The sequence below is a fragment of the Fusarium venenatum genome (assembly GCF_020744135.1).
Source record: "Fusarium venenatum strain MPI-CAGE-CH-0201 chromosome Unknown EDB82scaffold_2, whole genome shotgun sequence".
Taxonomy (NCBI): Eukaryota; Fungi; Ascomycota; class Sordariomycetes; order Hypocreales; family Nectriaceae; genus Fusarium; species Fusarium venenatum.
The window spans coordinates 2,898,732-2,923,557 of NW_027072130.1; the positions used below are offsets into that span (position 1 = coordinate 2,898,732).

Consider the following 24,826-nt stretch of genomic DNA (forward strand, 5'->3'; position numbering starts at 1 on the left):
CTCGGACAATAGTATTATCAAGCGAATGAAGAACCCCAACGCCTGGTCAACCAACTATTCTTTAGTAACATGTAAACATATAAACACACACACATAATCAATTGCAATATGAGATCACGTCGTACGAGTTGTTCTTGATATTATTATTAGTTGAGTTTCTCGATACATATTGATGTAGAACAGGTGACCCATTATGACGCCGATGAGCTCGAGTGCAGACAAGGAAAAGGGGAGAGAACAAATTTATGTGTAATCATATCCACTCCAGACAATTCAGAAGTTGGGACGTGTGAACCAAGTCATGCAAAATGCGAACACGGAGGTTGTGATACTGCTTTAGTCAATTGCAGCCGTGACTTTCATTATCAAATTCGTACAACACTTTCTATATGAACCGTCCAAATGATATGTGTCCTAGAACGCCGCCCGCGATAACCCTGAAGATTTCCATTTGAACTGATGGAATGGGATGATAGACTAATAATAATGCTTTTTATCAAACATGCTAAAGACAAAAAAGGAAAAAGATGAAGAAGTCCGTCTTCTCATGATTAGAAGTTGGACGAGGCGTTTACAGGCGTTGGTTGATGGTAAGTATCAAGCGTCGACGCGAATGGGCTACGCTGAGGACCAGCGCTACCAACACTGTTGTACTCGGTCTTCTCAACACTGTGGTAAGGACCGTTGCTGTTGGGGCGGCTGTTGGATTCGTCAAAATCCATGAGTCCGTCGGCTTCTTCGTTGTGCTTCTTGCGTCCCCAGATTCTCCAGGCTACGAGACCAAGAGCACCGACGACAATGGCACCACCAATACCGACAACAACGCCGATGACAGTATTGCGGGTCTTGGTCGACATGCCAGAGGAGCTGCCGTCATCATCGCCATCGCTAAGTCCAGGTGTTGAGGTAGAAACACTCGTAGTGGTCATGGTCTCAAGATCACCATTGTCGTTGGTCCTCGTAACTACAGCGATGTGTGTAGAGGTGACTGGCTTAGCGGTTGTTTGGGTATCCTTCTCAGCGGCAGTGCTGCTGGCCTCCTCATCGCTACCGGCGGCAGTGCTGCTAGTGTCGTCGTTTTGGTCCTTGCTGTTGTTGGCGGCAGTGGTGGTAGGCGAAGCAACTGCCTTTGTCGACTCGGCAGCGGTATTCTCATCAGTGGCAGAAGCAGCGGCAGTAGACTCGGCGTCGTTGGTAGCCTCGGTGGGTGATGGAGCAGAAGTCTCGGCGGGCTTGCTATCAGCAGCGGTAGACTTCTCGGCAGCTTTGGTAGTAGGGCTGGCCTCGGTGGGAGAAGGATCCGCGGCAGTGGTCTCTGCGGATTCATCGGCAGTAGGCTCAGCATCAGTAGCAGATGCCTTTGAAGGTTCGTCGGTAGCCTGGGTAGGTTCGTCGGAGGCGGTATCGGCAGGTTCATCAGACTTGGAGTCTACTGCGTCAGTAGGAGCAGCTGTATCTGGTTCTGCTTGAGAAATCGAGGGCACATCGATTGGTATGGTGGCACTTGCTAGAGCGTCCTCAGGCTTTTGACTAGGGCTTGCTCTTCGCATAATTTGACGCTCCTTGAGGTGGATTTTGTCGAGGTTGATCCAGGATGCCTGGGTAACGCAGACGACAGCGAGAGCTACTAGCAGCAGCTTGACAAGCCGTGTGCCGTACATGTTGGCGGCTGTGATTGAGGAGGGTGTCGGATAGAACGTGTAAAAGGGTGATTAGACAGATAGGACCAGGTGAGATGTCGAGGGAAGATTGTCGTCCTGATTCAGGAGTGTAAATAGAAACGCGTATAGCGATCTTAACTTGCAGCTGGCGCAAACTGGATACACAGCCAAGCGGCGAGATCGGCTGCCCGTAATTAAGGTGGGAATAAATTGCCGTTTGCGAATATCTGATTCGAAGTACTGGCAATTCAGCGGATGGCACTGGTCTTTATCTGTGATTATTTGATAGTGGGTTTATGGGCCGTCAAATGAGTTGCGAGAGCGAGAGTGAGATCGACCAACAAAGCGTCGAAGTGGGATGGGATCTTTAGTCTAAACGACGGGAAGTGATGAAGATATGTAAGTAAATGACAAAGGCAGAAACAAGAGCGAGAGTGGGTGAGCCAGCGAGTGAGCGAGAGACGTCTGTATATGCAAGTCGACTATAAGAGTCACGAAAAAAAAAAGAAGCGAGAGTCGTGTGATGAGGGTGAGTGGGAGTCTTATAAAGAGACAAGGGCTGGGCAAACAAAGGAAGATAGGTAACTTATGGAATGGAATGGAGAAGGACGGAGCGGGTCTCGTATTTGGCAGGCCCAGTAGTCCAGGCAGTCGAGATGCATGGATCTGGGTCGGGGTGGTACTGAACGGGGGACCTTTGATGGATGGAGGCTGTGCTTAGGGGACCTAGACGGGCTCCTATCCGCCCTCATCGCCTGCCAACCTCCTGGCCCCATGACATGGATTTTAAAACAAAGAACAATACTAATACAGTTGGAACCTGGTCCAATACGCAAAAGACCTGTTTGTTTTACCATGTAGTGATTGTTTACCAAATAACCTCTATTATTTGCCATTACCCGCTGGGAAAAGGAAAAGAAAAACACAAGCTCAAGCTGTCTAAAACAGGTGCTCAGGACCAGGTCAAACTACTGATCTTAGCCGAAACAGTTCGTTTGTGGCGGCCACACCGCGCGCTGAGACTTACGAATCGGCCAAGCTGGAAACGATGGGTTAGGTTAGCTCTGGTTACCTAAATCTCTGCTGTGAATTTAGTATTTATTTTTACGGATAAGGTTGACTGATTACAGACTTTCGTTTAGAAAGCCACTTTCAAAGCTTGCATGTTTCGCCTTGCGGCAGTTGTCATTAACCGATTCGACAACGTTTCTCCAACGCGGAAAATGATGAAGATCTATTGTTTCTGTTACTGCACGGCCGTCTCCACGGGTAGGTCTGCATGCATCAGAAGCCAAATTTTAAGTTTTTCTTCTTCTTCTTCTCACATGTATGACTATTGACAGCAACCTGTGACTGTCAGGGACGAACTGACAGGAGACTCTACTGCATACTAAGCCATAAGCCATAAGCATGGCTGTTTGTATAACCAACCCTCTCTCACACCTATCAAATATCTCAAGTTCTCTCTTTGATGCTGCATCGATTCAGTATTTCCCCTTGAATCACTGCTCTTTCTGCTTTATGCCTATTGATCCAGAAAAGACCCCCAATACTTCACAAACCTGTCAACTGCATCAAGGTACACACGTACAGAGTACAGTATGTCGACGTCGTTGGTGGATCACGCACCCCTGTCACGATCAGTGTGAGTCGTCGTCATCATCGTCAACAAAAGGCGATCAACAGTCTTTGACACAGATTTTCATGTGCATTATAGTAACAGCATAAAATATCAAAGACTTGGCGGTTCATCATCATACCCTCTCTGACAATCAAGACGCCCACTGAACGGCTACCTCTTCCTCCGACTCACTTTCTTCCTAGGGTTCGTTGCTACGACGTCAGTCCTTCCCTGTCAAAACTCGCCTCTACCGAAATCATCACGTAAAGAAGGATCCTTACCAAACCCACTTTGCCCGTTCGTCCCTTACGCACAGTACATTAGTAGGTCATTAACTATAAAAAAAAAAGTGGTCGGCTTCTGGGGATGACGGTTGTGGTCCGACCGATGGGGAAAACATCCCTAAAAAAGGAACAAAAATAGCATCCGACCTTCTCCACGCCAATCCAATCATATCCCATCCCCTGAGCGCCGATACATACCAAAAGTAAAACTCTCCGTCCTGCCGGGTCCTCGAGCCTCAAGGTCTCTTTATCAGTTTTTGGTCGTCTCATCCGCTTCCATCGTCATCATCGTTATATCCCCCAAGAAGATCTTATAGCTGGGGGGGAATCCACTGCTTGCAACATTGAATCAAGGTTATCGCTCAATCTCATTTTATTTAGTAATATAGCATAACATTGCATCTCCATCCTCCTGCGTGCTGAAGCGACAGCTGTCAGACGCGAGCTTTATCCCGAGGTCTGCAACTGTGATCTCTTTCTCTCTCCATGGGTTCAAGTCGGGCGCGTGATTTGTTTTACATTTCTACTAGCATTTTGGGGCCATTGCTACGCGCTCACCAACTACTTTGTGTTGTGATTCGTAAACAGCACAGCGTGCAAAAGCCTCTGTCCAGTCAAATCATCTATCGTGGTCTCATCTCATTATTGTCGAGCATGCATTGAGGATGAGGCGGTAACGTGTCTTTCTTTACCAATGTCACGTCACTTCAATTGGACCCTTTGTCGATCCTCCGAGAGGCTGTGTTCGATCATGGGGATGCTTAATGCTTAATCAAACGGATCCCCCTCACTCCTAATTATTTGTCTATGCTCTTATAATACCGAACAACAAAAGCGTAGCGTCCGAAATGAACCGAATTGATGTTTCCGGGCTGCCTCGAGGCTAAAGCTTATTTGCATGACTTTACACCCTAATTCAATTGAAGCATTCTTGTCAACTCAACGTAGATAAACATCACTGCAAGCACTTGACAGGGGCAAGTAAAAATATAGACATTAGTTGATGTTGTATTATCGGGATAGCACTCCTCCTTTGACAAAGTATGATGCGCTATGAAATAGGAAATCCAGCAGCATCAAATCAAAACATTGCCTACAAGACCATGCTTTCCGGTAATTAGCCAATAAGATAACACAATATGCAACACCTTACAGTTAAGGCGGCCCCAAGTCTGATAACATTTTTCTTCGATCGTAAAAGGCACATGCAATTTCGTGGAATGAAAGACAATGTGTGTAGTGGATGCGTGTGGACGCTGTAGGCCAGTCCCGATACCCCTAGGAAAGGCTGCGTGTACCCAAATAAAACGCCGAGCATAGAACCAATGAAATAATAAATATTTTCCATCAAATATGGTATCTTAGTGAATGCAAAGAAACGGAAAACGAGCCTCTCGGCTATTGGCTCCAGATAGGAGCGTGTCGATACGCTGGCGAGTTATAGCTGTGCAGGACCCGGAATGGAGGGTCTTGGGCATACATTCCACCACCCTGTGAGCTTTGCCTGCCGTGAGTCGGCTGATTGGGGACGGGGCCAGTGACATAGATGTTCGGGTACTGCTGAACCATGTTTGACGCTCCATATACCAGCGCCTGGTTCTGCATCATATAGTTCTGCTGCAATTGCTGGTTGAGAGTGTACATATCCATTGGCGCCCAAGCCTGAAGAGATGATTGGGAACGGATATGTTGCTGCTGTTGTTGCTGTTTCTGCTGCATCTCCATTTGTTGCTGCATCTGCATCAATGTAGCGCTGCTTCTCGAGCATGGCATACCGGGCCCCGGACGCAGCTGTGCTGGTGCCGATACCCGACGATTATGGCTCGACTGCGAGATAGCCGGCCCGGTTTGTTGTGTACCGTTGCTCGAGTATGACAAGACTCTAGGTTGCTGAACAGGAATTCCCGATTGGGGACCCGTGTTGCTCCCGGGGCTCATAGCCATGCCTCGGTTCGAGTTGCGTGACTCTGTACGGTTGTGCGAGACATGGCGACTCTGGGATGTCGTTCGGCCATAGTCTTGGGGGAGGGAAAGTCGCCTGCCGGTAGGTCGAGAGTTGATGGGGAAAGAAGGGGTCATGGAACGGCTGTGCCCTTGCCGCTTACCTCGAGAAGATTTGGCATTTCTGTTTTGCATACTAACAGGTGGTGAGGCTTTTGTTCGTGAGCCTTGTTGAGTCTCAGTCTGAGGTGTGTTAAGCGACATTCGACGACTCGCTGACAGGTTTGGTGCTGAGCTATTGGTACGAAGATGAGCCAACTCGGGCTTATCTCGTCGCTCTTGCATGCCAGGCATGGTATTGGTCTTTCGAGTCGGCGAGGCCAAGCTGCCAGAGCTACTGGCAGTTTTCCTGGGCGCCGGGCGAGAGGATCGCGAGCTTGCAGCTCGAGTTCCAGAGACAGGCTCAGAATTTTGAGACGATAACTCCATGGCGGTTGAAGGACGTCTCGGGGTTGAGTCAGGCAAGGAGCTTATTGTAGGGCTGACATCTGCACTTCGGGAACCAAACATCTGAGCGATGGACCGGCGCCAAGATTGCCGCCGTGACGGCTTCTTGACTGCGAGTTTTTCGACACTCTTGGTTGTATCCTCTTCTTCATGTTCTGGTGTAATATTAACCGTCTGGCTCTCCACACTCAAGATAGTGTGTAGAGTATCTTTGCTCGGCTCATTTCGAAGCGTTGATCGTCTAGATCTAGGCCGCGATCTGGACTTAAGACCCAGGGTATTATTCGGAACACTCTGTTCAACCACAGAGACGTCCTCCACCTTCTTTGACGACCCCTTCTTACGGGAACCGTTGAGGAAGCGTGAGATCTTACTACCTCCCCGGGTGATATCGGGGGTTATAGCAGGCAGTTGATCGTTATCGCCTTTTGACAGGATGATTGGTGCTGTCACGGTGCTCGATACTCGTGGTTCGAAACTCCGGGTCGACTTCAGTGACGAGAGGCGCATCCGGCTGCCGATAGCAAATGGAGAGAATGGCCTGCTAGTCGGGCTTGACGGACTTGTTAGGTAAGTTGAAGCGTCATCATCTGTTAATGGCAGAGGAACCTCGAGGTGGATGGGTAACCGGTTACGCGTCTGCGAAGGGACCAAAGAAGAAGTGCGCGTCGAGTTTGAATCCGACGGCGAGCTCATCTCCGAGACGTCCATATCAAGCCTTTCCGTAGCCATAGTGCTCTTTTCCGTGACGCCGGATCTCAAGCTAGGTAATGATCGGAGAGAGACATTGGAACTGTAGCCACTGTCATTGCGGTCCGCGGTCCTCTGCGTTTTCTCAGATGAGGGACTCGGGATGAAGCCACTGTCAGACCTTGTCAACCCTTTAAGCTTTTTATTTTCGAGGTCCAAGTGCATTTTCTTTGGGTCTGGCTTTGAATTTGTGTCTTCCCTTAGATGAAGAACCTCAGCAACGGGAAATGAGACAGCATTCCCGTTCTCAGACATTTGGCCATGACCTGTTCTAGATTTGTCTGTGTTGCTCGAATGCTCGGCAACAGAGCTTGGAACTTGAGTGATGACTTTTCCAGTTGTCATTGACCTTGTCTCTGCCGTGTTCAATCCTTCCTTCACCAAATTGGCAGGATTGATGGCTTGCTCATCAAAGTAATCCGCACAAGGGATTGCTAGTGCCGACTCAGATGCCCTTTGTTGTTTGACGTCATTATCCGGAACTGGGGAGGTCACCGGTGCTCCATTGGTAATACGCAGAGATCCAAATTTCATCCCACCTAGCTGCTTGTAGTCGGCTTCGACTGGCGTAACGGCTCGGCCTGAAGAGTGCGTCTGGGATGGGATTGTGGTAGGCATCGACATACGTCTTGCCATGCCAGACTCGATTGAATTGCGCCGAGATTGACTTGGGGTTGGTGGGAGACTCTTGCGGAAGCTCGACTTGGCTGAGACCGGAGGATTGGAATGGTGGGCTCTGGTTGCTACGCCTGGGGTTTGAACGACGGAGCGGCGGCGCATTGGCATGTAGAGAGAAACGTCTGAGTTTGTTCTGCTGATGGACGAGCCTGCAGAATGATAGGCGTTGTTATTGTCATCTGTTACATCCTGGCCGGCCTCGTCAGAATGGATCTTAAATTTGGAGATGATAGGCTCGCTAGGGAGCTTCTCTTTGACACCAAGAAGCGATTTGGGCTCGGCAGCTCTCGTATTGTAGCCACTAGAGCCACGCGGTACTGCAACGGGCATGCTATTTTTGAGGCAGTCAGCTCTACTTATCAAGACGTATAGACACGTTTCACAAACCTATCAGCGCGGGCGAGTGTGCGATAGCCACTATCCTGGGCCATAGAGCTCACCCTGGAGCTGTTGACGAAGTTTGGCAACCTAGGAGATTGCTCTGACTGGACCGAGGATCTTCGTCGCATTGAATCACGTCGGGATTCTCTACAAGTAGGAGTTGGCACAGGACTAACACCGTCACTGGCAGGGATGGCTATACCGAGCCCAGGCGCCACCCTCCTCGTGGATGAAGCCTTATTGGGAGTAGGCAACAGCGATCCAACAAGATACGAGTTGGAGAAGTGCTCACAATGGGGTGTCACGGCAGTAACAGCGTATGGCAGACCAGCTTCTGTTGTCTGGTTGCAGTGAGGTGGCTTGGATAGTTTCCGATGCCCGCGAGGGGTTTCGGCGGATTGTTCATTGCCCATTGGGCTAAACTGTTTGCACTCCTGGCTCGTGCGATGCTATCGGAAGCAGAAAGTAATGGGTGCTCGGAAGGAAGCTTATGAGGCTCTTCAACGAGCAAAGACGATCGTTCACTGGCACATAGACGCCTCCATGCCGTCAAACATGAACTATCCCGTGTTCTACTCGAGCGTGAGGAAAGATAAGGTGAAGGAATCTGATGTGTGAAATGGCCGTGACTGGTATTGATTGTAACTGGTATTGTAACCGGTGAAATTGGTTGGCTCTCGAAACTGTAGAGAAAGAAAAGTAAGAGGAAGCTCAAAGATATGAGAGGTGAGGAGAGTAGTAAAAGACAAAGAAGAGGTTGGACGAGGTGGAGTCGAGTTTAAAGATCCATGACAGTTTTGGCGGAGTTGACGGTTGCATGAGGGGAACTCCCGGACAAGGAGAACCTGGTTGTTGAGGTGAGGTATGAGATCCATGTGAGGGGTGAGACCAAACCGAGCAGGGGATGGATCATGTCGAGACAAGACGCGAGCATCAACAACAAGCCAGGCCAAGAACAGAATGAAGCAGCCACAGCCAAAAAGGATTAGTTGGTAGACGGACGAGACGGAGAAGAGCGCTGACGTGACAAAAGGCGCAGAAAAGGAAAGCTAGAGCTGCCTCTGTCCCGGAAGAGACGAAATCTGAGTTTCCGCAAGCTTGGACTAGAGGAGAGATGAGATGGATTATCGCAAAATACTAGTCTAGTATGATATGACGGGAAGAAAGTGGAGGTTTGTTTAGTATCGGTCCTAGGTAGGCTAGGATAACAACACAGCTACTCCGCTACGTAGCAGCTAGACTACCTACTAGGTAGGCAGTAGCTACTAGGTACCTCCTTCCTGCAACCAACAACTAATAGTAACAGGTAGCAGCTCAGAGCTCTCCTCTCCTGCTCTCGCACTAGCCAAGGCACATCCATCGATACTTCCGATCCTAATACGATTGAGGTGGGCTACGTTAGGTAGATTGGACGTTTCGACAACCGCCCAAGGGCTGATAGCCAATCAATTAATCCACTCGACAATTGACTTCGGATAAATCTCCTCGATTCAGAGGCGCCAAGGTTTCATTTCAATGCGTTCTCCAAAAAGATAACAAACATCAATCATTCTACGCAGAGGCTGACTTGAACCTATGACACCAAGGGAATTCAATTGACGAAGCATATTCTCTTTGTACATAGGTACATACACACCTATGTAGGTACACAACTACGTACTCACTCAGATCATGCATGACCCGTTCGTTATTCGAAGTTACCTCTGGACATCTACTCTGATTAGGTTTCTTCCACTCAAGAAGAAAAGCTTTACGAGGATTGAGTTGCAAAGCCATGCACGTACATGCGGCAACCACAGCGAGCCAAAGCATGCAGTGTCATTCGAATGGCGGAGCAGATCAAGTTTTTTGTTTGACAGTCCCCTCACACGTGAGAAGTTTTGGCAGTGAGATTATTATGAGTGTAAATATTCATCTTGCAGGCGTCAGATCCTTCGTGATTCGAGTTTGACCGCATCAAGGAATTGAACCCGTCGGTATAGGTGTCTATAACACAGCACTGACCACTTGCTATATGACAACACACAGCGCCGCTTTTTCTTATTGCAGGCTGCTGTTAGCGGGCACGCCCCCAGTCTTTCGGTCACTTATTGTCTCGTCCTGTCTTGTTCCAGTTCCATGACGACCGGCCGAAAGCCACCGAATGCTCACTCACTGAGGATGGCTGACATGACGCTGTACAGCGATGGGCTGAGTTGCAGCCTGCAGCATTACTGTACTGCCTTGGCCCGTCGTCTGGCCTGTTGATTGCAGATTTCAGTTCTGATTGTCACCTATGGCTGTGGCTGAACAAGAATAAAGTCAAATAAAACACGCAAGCCGTCCGAGCGCCTCTCCCGTGGATACGATGCTGATGCTGATGTTGTATCATCAGAGGCGATACAGCAACTCGTGTTGCAGACCAGCCGGCGAACAACTGCCTTGCTGGATACATTGCCAGTTAATTCAATACGATATGGCTGCATCATGATTTCTTCATGCCGTCATCTCCGTATGTTGAATACCTAGGTAGTAGGTAGTTATTGAACTCAAAGGTATCCGTAACAGTCAACACCGAAACATACAGTCCAAACACACTTACACCGCGTTGTGAACGCACCGACCACATACACCGGAGCGTTTCAAGATGGGACCTAATTGACAACGTACGATGCCCACGAGAGAACAAGTTAGCAACGGTTCCAGACCATATCCGCCCACTCGCTTAGTATAGGTACCCAAGTATCGTTCACATATAGACCAGGCAAAATAGAGTAGAGCAGTGTAGAAACAGGATAGGATGAGATAGGATAGACCAGGGTTGGCTAAGGTAGGGAAACATTATGCGACTCGAATCAAGACCCTCTGAGGCTTTGGGATACTTTCTCAAAACTTGGCCACAGTTACACTCTGAACTCTGATTTGTTTATCAACGCGTACAGCCACGCCATGCTCGCGACGATGCTGTTTACAGGCCAATTGGGATGCTTGTTTATCTTGATACTATATTCTAGAACTCTAGTGTAGGTACATACATACTGTCACTGAACATTCTGTCTCCATCACCACATCTTATTTGTTGAGTGCGCTAGTTAACTTACTCATTGCCAATTGTCTACACATACTTTGGCCAAGATCAGAGAGGCCAACGAATACCACCGAAAAGAGGAGAAGTCGAATTCTATCATGCATTGATTACGACGCCTTTCTCCTCATCGCCATTCCCGGCCCCTCGTAAGCATTCTGACTTGACGTGCGTGAGCCGCCCGTAAGATGCAGACATTCAATCAAGCTTTCAGACGTGACAGCCGACTATTGAAAGTAAAATCATAGCATTGCCTAACACTAGTTTCACCTTGCCTATATGGGCAGCCCGATGATGTGAGTTGAATTAGCCTGCTTCCTCATAAAGACAATTGGCCCAACCTCTCGACTTGAACAAAGCCTTGTACTCCGGATGACGTTACATGAGATGAACGAAATGCTTCCAGTGTGGGGAGGTGCCATAACTCAGAAGTTCCATCCATCGGCCGAACGAGACGAGCGGGTGTTGCATTCGCGCATGGGCTCTGCCAACGCCCAAATATAGCCAAGCGAGTTTATACCACTGAGGATGGGCTTTTGCTTCCCAGCAAATTGCATATTCATTCTATGGTCTTCTTCCAAAACGTTTGCGTCTATCAAGACTGTTCTTAATCATGAGCAGATCGAATGCTACATAGTAGGTGTGCTGCTATACCAGCACCAAGACAGACGCTTTAATCGAATCACACGATATCAACTCATACTGCTGAAGGGAATAGTATTTCGGAAAGTCGTTCATCCCAATTGAATTCTCCGGGATCGACATGCAACTGTTCCTTTTCTATCTACAGATCGTCCGACCATCAGCGCCATTCGCCTATCATGTACGGAGTACTGTAGCTTATCTCCAGATAGATTGACAAACCCCACGACGGTGATCTTCATCTATTCTGACTTTGGGTAAGCAAACCAAAACTCTCGCCTCTTCTTTCACATGGAATAACGGGGACCAACCTCTCTGATTTCCCCCGTCAACTTTACCGTCTCTCTATGACTCGGACACGGACGATGATTTCTGATCTGGATCATGTTTACATCTCCTTCGGTTCTCGGCTCTCGCCCCAAGCCTGATTCGTCCCGTCCCCATACAGTACCCTGCCTGGCATTCGGAGCTCGTTTCGGTTGCAAATTTGGAGATCCACATGCAGCCCATCGGAACCAGCGCGAATATTTTGTACTTTATCACCGCAACTGAACAAATTCGGGCGAATGGTTTAGTGGTATAATACTCCCTTAGCAAGTTTCTGTCTCCGAGAGTCTTCCTTCTGGGAGTGGTCCAGGGTTCGATTCCCTGTTCGTCCAACGTAGGTGGTTAAATTCCACCATTCCACATTTTTTTGCCTGTAGCTGGTCCATATTGAATGAAAGCTTTGCTACGTGCGTTTGTAAGTTCAATATGAACTGGAAACTTTTTTTCATAAACTCGTGTCTAAACCTCCTACCCTAAACCCTTGCATATTTTAGCATTTCGCATTTAAACAAGACTTCATTATCAATTATCATGCTGTGAATTAAAGTCAAACACAAGGCGTTGCTACTAAAACATAAATTTGTAATTCATTTCCGACTTAAGATGTCGTCGTAGGTGGGAGCATCGAAACTGTACAATCCTTCATTCGCCAATTACCATGGTACACCCACTTCCTCCGATGATAACTTCATGAACCCTTCCCGCATCAACGTCAATACGTGATCCAACAGTGTAAACCTGCTTCTGGTTGTCTTCCTCTTTGGGATACCATAATGTCATCGACCCCTGGGTGATCAGATGGGTAGTCAAAGACGCATGAGAATGCGGTGGATAGTGGGTGTTTCTGTCTCAAGGTTAGAATGAAGATGGGGCTTGCGGAGGCTGTGTAAGAGCCTCATTTCCAAAGTGATAGGGAACATGAATTGAGATGACCTACGGGGAATCGCTCCAAGTAACAACACGGTTGAAGCCCCAGGCTCGCACCTGTTCTTCGTATTCATTCCTGAAGCTCATGATGCCGCTGCTAGATGTATGTGAGTACTCTGTAGTGCCCAGTAGGAATGACAAGGTATTATAGGCACCTAGGTATTGTTGTTTATGTAGGTAGACAATGATCTGACGATGTAAAATATAGGCAGATTACTGAAATTAAGAGTTTGAGTGAGATTGCTGCGTATCTATCTCCAAAGTGTTGATGTATTTGCAAGAGTACGGTGACGCTGACATTGAATGTTCGACCTATGATCTCATAACCACGACCTCTCAACAGAGGCGAAGCCACTAACTGCTGGTGGGGTCCAGCCAGGTACGGCTCGTCCGTCCATCGATGGATGGAATAGGCGATCATCCGACCGTTGATATCAACGTTGTCGCTGCTCCCACTTCCAACAAGCATCATCATTTCACCTGAAATGACACAGAGATCACAGCCCTGATGCTGCCCAGTCGTTATGCTGCTTCGCTGTAATTGTGGTCAAACACATCAACATTTCAACTAATCTCTCCAATCACATTTTGGCCCCCAAGCCTCCAGGATACAGTCTTTCTCTCAGCCCCAGCTCCGTGTCCAGTCTTACTCCAGCCGTTCCCCTGCTCCCCTAGGGCTGTGCTGCAGGACGCTAGCAGCCCGTCCACTAAGACCTGGACTCGTCTGCTAGCAAGGTTGTCTGCCCGTCCATCTCTTGGGCCCGGGCCCGCCCAATTTATCGCCTATCAAATGGGGGTGCTGACATCTAATGCATCTATCATAGTAGTCCCTTTTCTTTCCCTTCCCAACTTCCGTCTTACTTACTCACCTGTGCCAAGTCAGAAACACATTTATTCTCGAGAATCTTCAGCAACAGTATTCAAGCGTGATTATAACCTGACAAAGTTTGATTTATTGTTTATACTGGATGTTTGGCTAGGCCAGTGGGGCATTCTTTTCGCTCCAATGGTTCTGGCCGTTTGACTGTCGCCGATATCGCCAGCTTGAAGATCTAGTCCGCTCCCAGGAAGTACAGCCCGCCATCATGCCTCTTTGCGGACTCATAGTATGCGATGTCCCTCGTTCAGCTGTCACACGTGCATTCGCTAATATGAAAATCTAGCGAAGCCGCAGCGCAAAGGGTGACAAGCCCCGGCGCGCGCGCACCATGTCCATCTTTGGCAACTCGAATATCCACGCCATAGATGCTCTTAAGGGCATGGTTCGCTTCACCACCGCCGCGTCTCCAGCTCACATGCACGGTTGGGATTCGGATACAACGCATAAACCTCCCCCGACCGATGAATGCTCCAGCCAGAACTCGAATCCACAAGCACCAATCACCAACATCCCCGATATTCATATCACCAATGAGATGTGGGAAACCCTCGACCGTACATATGACGACTTGCGAGGCTCAGAACCTCGACTCTCAAAGGCCAAATTTGCTGAATTTCTTCGAAATGTTCAGGGCGAGAGTGAGAGTGCCATCAGCGAACTGTCCAAGGAGGATTATTCACTAGGCGAATTCAAATACACATGGCATACTGACTTCTCATGGGAAGCTATTGCGCCCTTGCCCGAAAAAGACCTCTCAAAGCCCCTCACAAACTACTTCATCAGTAGCAGCCACAACACATATCTCGTCGGGAATCAACTTGCTTCTTGGAATAGAAGCTCTCCTGAGGCGTATAAGACGGTATGTCGAAAGCATAACTCCATTTCCATTCCAAGGCTTGATCGGCTGACTTGAATTCCCAAAAGGTTCTTCTCCGTGGATGTCGGTGTATCGAAATCGATGTATGGAACGGGGATACCATTATTCCCACGACAAGTAATAGGTCCACCAAAATCGACCACAAACGTGGATTATCGGGCGAATCGTTTCCTAATGTTGCGACAACTGTAATCGAGAAAGTCGAAGATTATCTTACTGAGAAAGCTGCCAACCGCTCCCGGAGTGGCAGCTTCGGCAGCCGAAGTTCTTCACCAAGATCGAGTCTCAATCGTATCCCCCTCGAAACCCGCGAGTCTGGCGATCTTCTTGACGTTGCAAAACCACCCGCGCCTCGCCCAAGGCAGTCTTTCCCCAAGGACGAACCCATAGTAACACATGGATGGACCTTGACTGCTCCATGTGGTTTTAGAGAGGTGTGCCGAGCAGTCGGTGAAGCTGCTTTTGTTGACAATGATCTTCCTATTATTGTCAGTTTGGAGGTACACGCAGACGAGGATCAGCAAGAAGTGATGGTCAAAATCATGAAGCAAGAGTGGGGACAGATGCTTGTGGACAAGCCGTTGGACGACATTGGACCGAGAATACAACTCCCAAAGCTAGGTGAGCTACGGAGGAAGATTCTTGTCAAGGTCAAGAAAGCACCAGCAAAGTTTGTGGTTCCACCTAGCACCATGGATCTGCCTGCCATCTATGCAAATGACGAGGATGCATCTGGCTCCGAGGATGAGCGTTCATCACAACCCGCGGGTCTTTCTCTTTCCGGCTCTAACAGCACCTTTCCTTCCCACACAAAGGCCTCTAACGCCAAGGTCAACATATGTGAGAACCTCGGTAAACTGGCCATCTACACACGCAGCCAGCACTACAAGTGCCTTGCGACAAAGGAAGCCAAGATCCCAGCCCACATCTTCTCTATAAGCGAGAACCGAATCCTTGAGCTCAATCAGAAACAACACCGTGAGATGTTTGTCCATAATAAGGGATACTTCATGCGTGCTTTCCCTGCTGGTCGAAGATTCGACAGTTCGAATCCAGACCCAAGCCTCTTCTGGCGGGGCGGTGTTCAGATGGTTGCTATGAATTGGCAGTATCTAGACGAGGGCATGATGCTTAATGAGGGTATGTTTGCGGATGAGCAAGGTTGGGTTTTGAAGCCCGAGGGCTACCAGAGCTTAAACACGTCTACAGAGACCCAAAGCGAAGCCACCCCGGGCCGTACCATGAACTTGAGAATCACCGTCTTAGCTGGCCAGCACATTCCAATACAGGCTGGTGATGCAGTCGATGCCTGTCGCTCTGCCAGTACCCTCCGTCCGTTGATCAAGGCGGAGCTGCATGTAGACAAACCAACCGACACTGAACGTGACGGGCATGCGCAGGAGCACAAATATAAAGATAAAACGGACGTCGGCAAGACGGACCATCCCGACTTTGGTCCTCGTGGCTCGCTTCTACAGTTCCTCAATATTCCAAAGGTGGTACAGGAGCTCAGCTTCATCAGGTAAGTCGTCAACAAATTCATTCTGTCATATATCGGGTTTGTTGAACCCGTGTCTTGCGCTCAGGCCATTTCCAGTGCTGCAAAGCATGGTCAAAATTGCAACCGCGTGTAGATGCACTGAGTCATCATGACGAAGTCAAAGGAGTTTCGCACGACGGTGGTCTGCTTTTCTTGACTGTCACATATGATCAACTGTCGTTAGAGACATGACGTGCTTGAGGACACAGACATCCCGTGCGCAGTAAAGCAGGGTGTACTGCGAATCCGAACACAGCTAAGGATTTTGGGATGACGAGTCATTCCTTGTCGCTTACTGGCGGCGGCATGGTGGTGTCTACCACTGTATCGCATACAGCATATGATGATGACTAGTGTTTATCACGCCTGTTCAGCGTTCGCTATCTAGCGGAACGGGACGAAATGTTTATTACCAGCGGCTTGTGCGACTCAGTTTGCATAAGAGACTAATGCGATCGTGATTTTAGGTTCAAAGTTGAAGACGATTCATCTAGGCTCGGCAGCTCACCATTGCTTGCCTGGGCTTGCATCCGACTAGATCGCCTGCGTCCAGGCTATCGGTTCATCCGACTCATGGACTCTACGGCTCGCCCCATACCAGGCGGGAAGTTGCTGGTCAGGATTGAGAAGACGCTGCTTTGATTTTTCGTATAGTCGATCCTTGCACATGACAATGTGCTTTGAACCCCAACTATGCCTGTGCATCGTGGTGGCCTTTCTTGGTGTGGTTGATTCACAACACAATACACGGCATAACGATGCCGTGCCGCATTAACACACTTGTTGCTTTACTGCCGATCCCACTCTCCAACAATGTTTCTCGTATATTTGCTGCCCCGGCGGACGCTGAGAAGACCACCAGGAAATTCGGCCAACCCTGAAACCAGACAGAAGTTGGAATAACAGCGTGCAACTGGACGAATTTTATTCAAAGACAACAAAGCTGTATTCGTTTTGATATATACGTATTTAATTTATAGTTCAAAAAGGGGGTTGGTAAGATTTAGACAGGAGTTTTGGGATACCCAGGAAAGAATGAAAACCTTTTCGTCATTACATGTTGTTTCCAAGGTGGCTAGCTGATTCTGTGACATGGATCAGCGGTCATCTGTTAGCGGTAAAGAAACTCTAACTCAGCTTCTAAAAGGCACATGGGGCATCAACCCTGGTGGCTTTCATCACCCCTGAGAATCCGAACCTGCGGAGGACTCTCTGCTCACGCCCTTGCATGATAGTGACTACCGGGTATCTGCTCACTCATCTTCGTATTTTCAGTTTGCGGCTAAACTATTGCACGGGTTCACACGCTGACCAAACCTGGATCGATTGGCTTAGCTGCCTCCATCTTCACGGCCTAACCTAGTGAACATTGCTTCTTCATAACAGCTGGACAGCCTAGACTACCAGTTACCCGCAGGGTCACAGTTATGAAGTTCAGGTTTAGGTTCCGAACCATTGTCTAGGCCGGCCGGTGACGAGGCTGGAAAACCCCGGTAGAGAGCACCATTGCAAGTGTGATACCGACGAACTAACGACTCCAACGGGCACTGGCGTCAACCGTGCATTGCCAACCGTCGCCTCCCGTCAGGCTTGGCGAGATGTGGAAAGATACTACTGATTCGAAGTTAACGTAAGTTATGGGCTCATGTTATTCGAATCCACTATGCATCGAAGTTCATTTTGCATCGTGGTCTCGCTGGGTCAGCAGCGGTCATACCACCGCTGTAAATTATCGCCTGTGATATAGTTGCACCGAGTTTGGAAGTAACCCGTTGGCAATCAACTTCAGCTAGGATAACTAGCCCTAAAGCAACTCGATAGTGGGCTTATGTCGAGGCTATGGCGGCTAATTATTGAAAGATTACGACACATGCAGTCGGAACACGCAGGATCCGAACCAGCTTCTCGTGGAAGCCACATAGTTAGATGGGGCATTTCGATCTTGTTTAATCAATTCGTATTTGTTGTTAGTGGAGAAGGGTGGTAGATAGCAATCTGGGTCGACATCAATGCAGACTAGGGCCCCTAGGCGAATGCGATCGATAGTCGCCGTCCATCATTAGATAGAACACAACGTGCTAAGATTAGCTGGTACTAGCTAGCTGGCTACTAATCTACCTACGTTACCTACTGTAGTATCATAGTTGGCCTAACATTGAACATTAGCACGGAACTATGTCTCCTACATATTGCTACTCTTCTTAGTGTAGCTGGCGTTGTGTCTAGAAGCCAGTCGGAACTCACACTATACGGCTATCGACACTCAAATAAGACATGTCGTCTATGGATATAGGGTGAAATTTAGCAGAAAGAAGAAGAAGAAGAAGTAATACTCACAATGGACAGATAGATTGATAATCGTAAAGGTTGGGGCTTGCTGATAGCTGTAGAACTTTCAAGCTTGTCTACCTTGTTTGTATAAGCAATAGTCATTCTCTCGTCATTAAAAGCATGGAAACGGAGTTGATTCTGTCTCCCCGTCTTATTGCAGATCCCTCGAGACCTCGGCTGCTCGGACATGGTCTCATTCAACAGTCGTGATTGCTTATGAATGCTCTTTGATATCCTCATTGTCGGTATGGGACTGTTCTTAAGATTTATTGGGCAGGTTTCAGGAGGGGATCAGTGGGATCATCCAGGGGTAAGAGTCTCTTAATACAGTGCTCTCGACTTGGAGAAAGGGTCAGACACCGCTGCGGAATGAAGTATTCGATATCTGTTCTGTATCTACAAGAAGGACATCATCTTCGATCAAGCGATTGCGAGAGAAATGGTAATGGATATGTAGCTTTGTGATTTGGTCTCTCAGAAGAAGAAGTTGTCGTGATTAAAGGATTGTGGCTGCACCGTGTGTGATCCCGTGATGATGCTTGTCTGTGGTTGTTGCGGGGTTTGTCTTGATAAGATGATGGCGTATGGCTCAGAACCTCGCTGGCGTGACTACTAACTAATGTCTAGTGACAGATCGGATCTTCAGGACTTCCTTGCACAGGCCACAGGGTGTCAAAGAAAGAGAGAGCGTTTGGTGGGCCAATAACTAGCCTTGATTTCCTGCCCTGATGTCTCAACAAGGGAGGGATCTAGGTTGTTGTTAAATGCGAACGAATGCATAGCAAAAAGCCACCTCCGCGTATTCTAACACTCGAAAATGTGTACTGCTTGCTACCTACCCAGCTAGTCAGTCACACAACCACTTGCTAATCTGTCCAACGTTGCGGGCTTGCGTGGGCGGATTCTGAGATGCAAGCCAACTAAGACAGTTGTGGGATGCCTCGGCAATGTCAGCTGTCATCAACAGTTAATGTAAGGGTTTCTAGTGGATAAACCATCATTGCCCTACCGCTTTTCATTAACTATTCCCAGCTGGCTTGGTAAATTTGTATCAGCCAGTTTGTTCTTTTGCTGAACCAGAGGGGCTGGATACAAAAAGCAACATGTACATGTACATATGCGCTCTGGATGGTTGGCTGACGAGATTAGTGGATTTGACAAAAGAAAAGTGCCCGCAGTACTCCCTCTCATTGGTAGATGAGCATGCAGCCCGTTTGTTCAGCTGGTCCGAGAACTTGACTGTTGTTGGCAGCTTTCTAACGGTGAGTCGTTCGGAAACTCATACCTCAAGTAGATCAACGATACGAGGCATTGCAAAAGACTGGATGTGGCAGTGGTCTCACCTATAGCATACGCTCCGCTCAATGTGTGCAAAAATTTATTTATTAATTGTGATTACTGATCGTACATACCCGTCTGCCTTGGTAGATATCGTGGTGTTGGTAGATCAATTCTCGGAGTGGCGCAAAAAGGTGCAAATGTGATGTTGTTTGAGTGGCTTTGGGGAAACAGATCAACAAATGGTTCAAAGTGTTGTTTGTGTTGGTTGATAATGCTGTGCTTGCCAGGTCTCCTGAAGCAGAGAAATCGGGCCAATGAAGAAATGCCTAAGCAAGACAATGGATGGGTCGATCATGGCTTGTGGGGGTGCATCTGAAAATCAGCACCTACCAATAGGACCCCCCGGGACCCTTTTCAGGGCGTTTCTGTGCCTCATAGCGTGTGGGACAATGTCGGGATATTGAGATACTGGATCGTCGGTACTGTAGGGAAGCCTTCATCCTTCTCAGAATCGAATCTGACTCACATATGCATATGCCCTGTGCAACGCGACTTGACAGCTGATGGCGTCACCAGCAAGGTTGCCGGTCTAAGAAAAAGCAACGAACATGCGGCATCTCATACGAGCAAAAGTCGCGAAAGTCTCCATCCAGTACATGTTATGTGTGAGTAGATCAGTACTTTCAAGTCATGTCATACAAAAAATTGGTTGACAGGATCACTGTTTTATAAGTTGTTGACCGGAGTAGCGAAATGACATCTGGGATTGAATTTGCCAAATAAATCACAGCATCCAGATCCAGATACACAGATTCGAATATACTATCAGAAGCTGGTATCCGTAAACTTGAGTTTAATCATTACAGAAGTCAAGTGGAATCGACTAGACTAGCAGTGAAAGGGGTGAGGGGCTTTGGCATGGCTACTACTCCGTACATACCTACCTGGAAAAGAAAAGGTAGTGTAACTTGCCAGACAAAGCAAGGGTAAGAGATATCCAGTTCGTTGTGGTCACCCCTGCCTAAGCGAGATGTAATGAGATCCTGAAATATTTTGATATTTTCTTTTCCCCTCCTCCCTTAGTAATCTAAGAGCGCATTTTCATTGGTAATAAAGACTGTAAAAATGCTTGGGCCTTGTTCTGCATCAATCAATTAATGTATTCATGAGTCGGAAGAACTTTGAAAAATGTGGTATAAGCAGATGTCTTGAGTTAATTCAGACAAACCGTTTAAGGTCATGGTGAGGCTGGAGTACCCTGGTATTCAGTGGGGGCCCGCTCACACTGAAGACAGTAGATGGAGAGCCGGTGATGGACGGTATGAACTCGACTAACACTTCCATGAAATGGGGCTGTGGATTTATCTTCTGATGTATTAGTTTGACATCCTAGGGATCTGTTAGGCTGTCTGGTGGATTGGTCAAGATATAGAAACGGGAGCTAAAATGCCTGACTCCATAGCCCCATTTCAAATGGTCGAGCTTGTATGGTATATCATTGGAATAATTTCGAGAGCTGCTGCTGTACATACCTCACGATCTGCACGCTATGAGGTAGCTTGGATCTGGCGTGCGTGCTTGGACCAGGGAATGTTGAAGTATTGAATACAAAAAGATCGAAGAAAAATTACTACCATGAACTTGGTTATCTGGTTGTTAGATATTTTACGCTTCTTTCGTTTAGAAAGCTGGCACGATCTGCAATGAGGCGTATGCAATGCACGATGCGATGGGAAGGCAATCGAAAGCTACCATGGACTCGGGATGTGGATTGGTTACATGATTGCTTGGGTACTGCAAGTACCTACCTTTGCACCTACCTTTGCACCTACCCCGGGAATTCCACAGAAAGATCCCCAATTCTACCTGTGCAACAGGTACTGAGTACACTCTTGCGTGCCAAAGCCTGGCAACCCACAAGCAAGGCGGCCGAAGCGTGCGGCTTCCATTCTTCCTCGACACTGTTAATCTTGTGGTGGCTTGTTGCCAGGGACGCAGCGGCACTTGGCGGCTCAAATGCCGATCAGATCCAATGCAATGCAAGGCAAGGCAAACACCTGGCCAATCCAAACTGCAGCCCCTTCCTGTCACCTCCAGCTCCAGGTTACATGAAGTAATACAGCACAGTACTAACCTTCTGAGGTAGGCAGGTACGGCGACAACGGCAGTCTTATAACCAATGGCCATGTACTACGATAGGTATCTAATGAAAAGCAGGGCAGAAGGATTCATCCTACCTGTATCGTAACCCTCTCTTTCCACTGTATTGCTTCTTCCGACACTAACGTCTCTCGACCAACTCCACTGTCTCCATCCTACGCCGAATTATTATCAAGTGTTAACGATTCGCAACCATGCCCGGTCCCAAATGAACGCACGTAACTTTCTTTGCTTTGTCTTGGTCACGGACAAACCCCGTCGAGGAACATGCATGCTACAAACTTACGTCGCACAGCAGTCAAGGGTAACACGACCCTCTAATAATATAGTTTCTCTTTTCAGATTTTGACGTCGTCCCAAGTATCCATCTCCAAACCCGACATTTTTCGGCCCGGGACCTACAGTTCCCAACCTTTGATGTTGGGAACAATTGTACGTACAGCACGGAATTGTGGGCACAGCACCAACAGGCCGGTGAGATAGCTTGACGCACTGGCGATCGCTCCAACAGTTTAGAGGTATGTATAAGGGTGAGGGGGCAGTGAGCCGGCGCGGCATCTGACTGCGCTGCTTTAGACTGACCTCAGAAGAGGAGAGGATGGAGGGTCCATCATTCCAGAGCCCTGGTGCCCGCCAAGGCCTGGGGTTTCGGCCGTAGTGCTGGTAGTGGATGGGATGGGCGACTGGGGTGTTAGATCGTGTTTGTTAGGGAAATTTCCTTTGATCTTCAGATTTACTATTACCACTGCGCATGCGCAACGCACAGACTCTATACGAATCTTCTGTTGTCCTTTACTGGGACGGACGGTTTTTAGCCTGGATGCCACCTTCGAGACCTTTTACCTGAAAGCCAAGCCGCTTAAGTGTATCCCCTGAACCCGATCACAATTCACTCGCCAACAAGCAAGTCAGCGCCGGAGGTTCCTTGTCGTTGCGACCCTCGAGGAAACGAGCAGTCACAACATTGCTTTTCCCTGTGTCGACGCCAAGTTCCAACAGAGTACACCCACCCCCCTTGTTATGGCCGATTAGGCACTCAATCACCGGTCCGGCCTATCCCTACCAAACAAAGGCTTTTTTTTTTTTTTTTTTTGCACTGGCCAAGTTAAATTTTGTACAGAACCGATTTGCTCGACAGTTAGTTATACATACCTACGCGTGCAAAAACCAGGGCAGTTCAACATACGAGACGTCAATTTGATTAATTAGCAGTGAATTGAGTGACTGACTGGCCCCTTGGAACAAGGTCGACATGTTTCGGCACCAATGCTGATCCCCGAACTTCGAGGTCAAAGTTAATACCAAAAGAAAGGATGCAACAAAAGACCCCACCTCCATCGACTTGGCCCACAGCGTCTGTCCTTCAAGGGCGGCGCCACACAACTCCCTGCCAGGCAATGACAGCTTCAGTCTTGCAGAAAGCCGATGTGACAGGTCTCATACTACCACCGCTGGGCCCCAGCGCCCACCGAGACTACGGCCTGTCTGTGCCTACCGATCGCCGAGAGGATGGAAGCATCATCCTTGTGTTAGGGCATTGCGTACCTGTCTTGTCTCGAGAAATCCCCGTGCTTTGTTCTTGGACCCCTTGATCCTGCCCTTCTCAGCCCTCCCGATCCTTTCATAAGTTACGCTATCGCCAGCCTTTAGTTCGATCTCAGAAACCATAAATCCTATCCAACTTCCCACCTACTAAGCAGTGCATATTTCTAAACCTCCAAGGCTCCCATACATTGTTCTTTGACTTTATATCATACCACATTACCACAACCAACCTACTTCTTGAAACTTGGCTGTCTCAACTCAAGGATAACCTTAACCAGTATCATGCCTCAATCTCCGTTTCCCTTGCCTCCTGTGTTATCTCAGTATGATCAAGAACATGTCACAGTCTTGATAGAAACTGGATCATACTCTTCAACAGAAACACATAACTTATGCTCTACGCACACAACCTTGGAACTGTCACCAGTTCTGTCCTTCGGCTTCAGGTCCCAGAAAGTACCTGGAACTCGCTGTCCCACCTGCGCTCTAGCAGGTAAAGAAGTATGGGTGATTCCAGGCCGTGCCTGTGGCTACTGCGGAACTCCCTGTGTTGATTAAGAATAGCAAAACAGTCAAAGTAAGCCTTTCAGTCCGCCAATATGAAAATGTTACTAATCATACTCTAGTGACTTATATAACATTTCTAGCTGATGCGCTCAGCAACCCGGACGTGCAAATTTGTTCAACGTCTGCCGCCAGTACCTACAGGACTTGAAGATCCCAAGTCAGTCAAAAACCATGGAGCATAATAAGAGTAACCGGGTTGGCAAGACTTTGCTCGTTAGAAGGACGAGCTACGCCAAGATGAAAATGGTGATGGTCGCAACAGAGCGTTGGTAAGCTTACAATATGGAGTTGACGGCTTCATGCGATCTGATGGCACAAACAAACTTATCTCTGCACTCTCGGTATTTGAGAGTAGATGACACAAAAAGTTAATGTGCTCTTTCACGAATGGATCTATCGTCCCGTGAGATCCGCCATGCGTCTGCGACTCATTGCGTTCAAACTTACAAAACACGAGTCAAGTCAATTTACAAAGTCGTGGCTGAGCTGATATATGACTGGAGGATGGGGCGTATGCACCGTGTACTAGGGCGATGTTACCAGCATGTTGGGGATGTATTGGTCATTGACCTGCGTCAGCCACACAGTTTTGCAGGATCTCCATGGGACAAATCGCATGAGGTGCATAAGATGATCGAGTGGTTAACCGATCGGATTGACAGCAGGGATCTGACGACCAACCGCATCAGCCATACACAACGGATTGTTGCATGAGTATTCCATGTATTATGATCATCGCTATGACACAATTATTTCCCAATAATTTAAGTAATTTTATAACATACTCGTTCTTCGCTATGGAAAACATGTGTAATGTACTGCGCGACTTGTGACTGCTCGTATTCTCGCCCCTGCAAGCCTT

At 48.1% G+C, this 24,826-nt stretch overlaps 3 protein-coding genes and 1 non-coding gene across 4 annotated transcripts; 2 read left to right on the forward strand and 2 right to left on the reverse strand.

The window, feature by feature from the left end:
• Positions 1-4,964: 4,964 nt before the first annotated feature.
• EDB82DRAFT_474324 (uncharacterized protein) lies at positions 4,965-8,236 on the reverse strand (the record flags this gene model as incomplete). Its single annotated transcript, XM_025733856.2, has 2 exons — positions 4,965-7,773; positions 7,830-8,236. 2 exons carry the CDS (start codon positions 8,234-8,236, stop codon positions 4,965-4,967), a joined length of 3,216 nt encoding a protein of 1,071 aa, XP_025584720.2.
• A 3,853-nt stretch (positions 8,237-12,089) lies between these two features.
• EDB82DRAFT_t85 lies at positions 12,090-12,188 on the forward strand. The gene has a single exon. It is a non-coding gene; the product is annotated as a tRNA-Ala (tRNA).
• Positions 12,189-12,498: 310 nt separating this feature from the next.
• Positions 12,499-12,870, reverse strand: EDB82DRAFT_523625 (uncharacterized protein; the record flags this gene model as incomplete). Its single annotated transcript, XM_025733857.1, has 2 exons — positions 12,499-12,700; positions 12,794-12,870. The coding sequence occupies 2 exons, from the start codon at positions 12,868-12,870 to the stop codon at positions 12,499-12,501; spliced, it is 279 nt and encodes a 92-aa protein (XP_025584721.1).
• Positions 12,871-13,868: 998 nt separating this feature from the next.
• On the forward strand, positions 13,869-16,722 carry EDB82DRAFT_544984 (PLC-like phosphodiesterase; the record flags this gene model as incomplete). Its single annotated transcript, XM_025733858.2, has 4 exons — positions 13,869-13,889; positions 13,947-14,522; positions 14,588-16,062; positions 16,548-16,722. The coding sequence occupies 4 exons, from the start codon at positions 13,869-13,871 to the stop codon at positions 16,720-16,722; spliced, it is 2,247 nt and encodes a 748-aa protein (XP_025584722.2).
• Between the last annotated feature and the right edge of the window lie 8,104 nt (positions 16,723-24,826).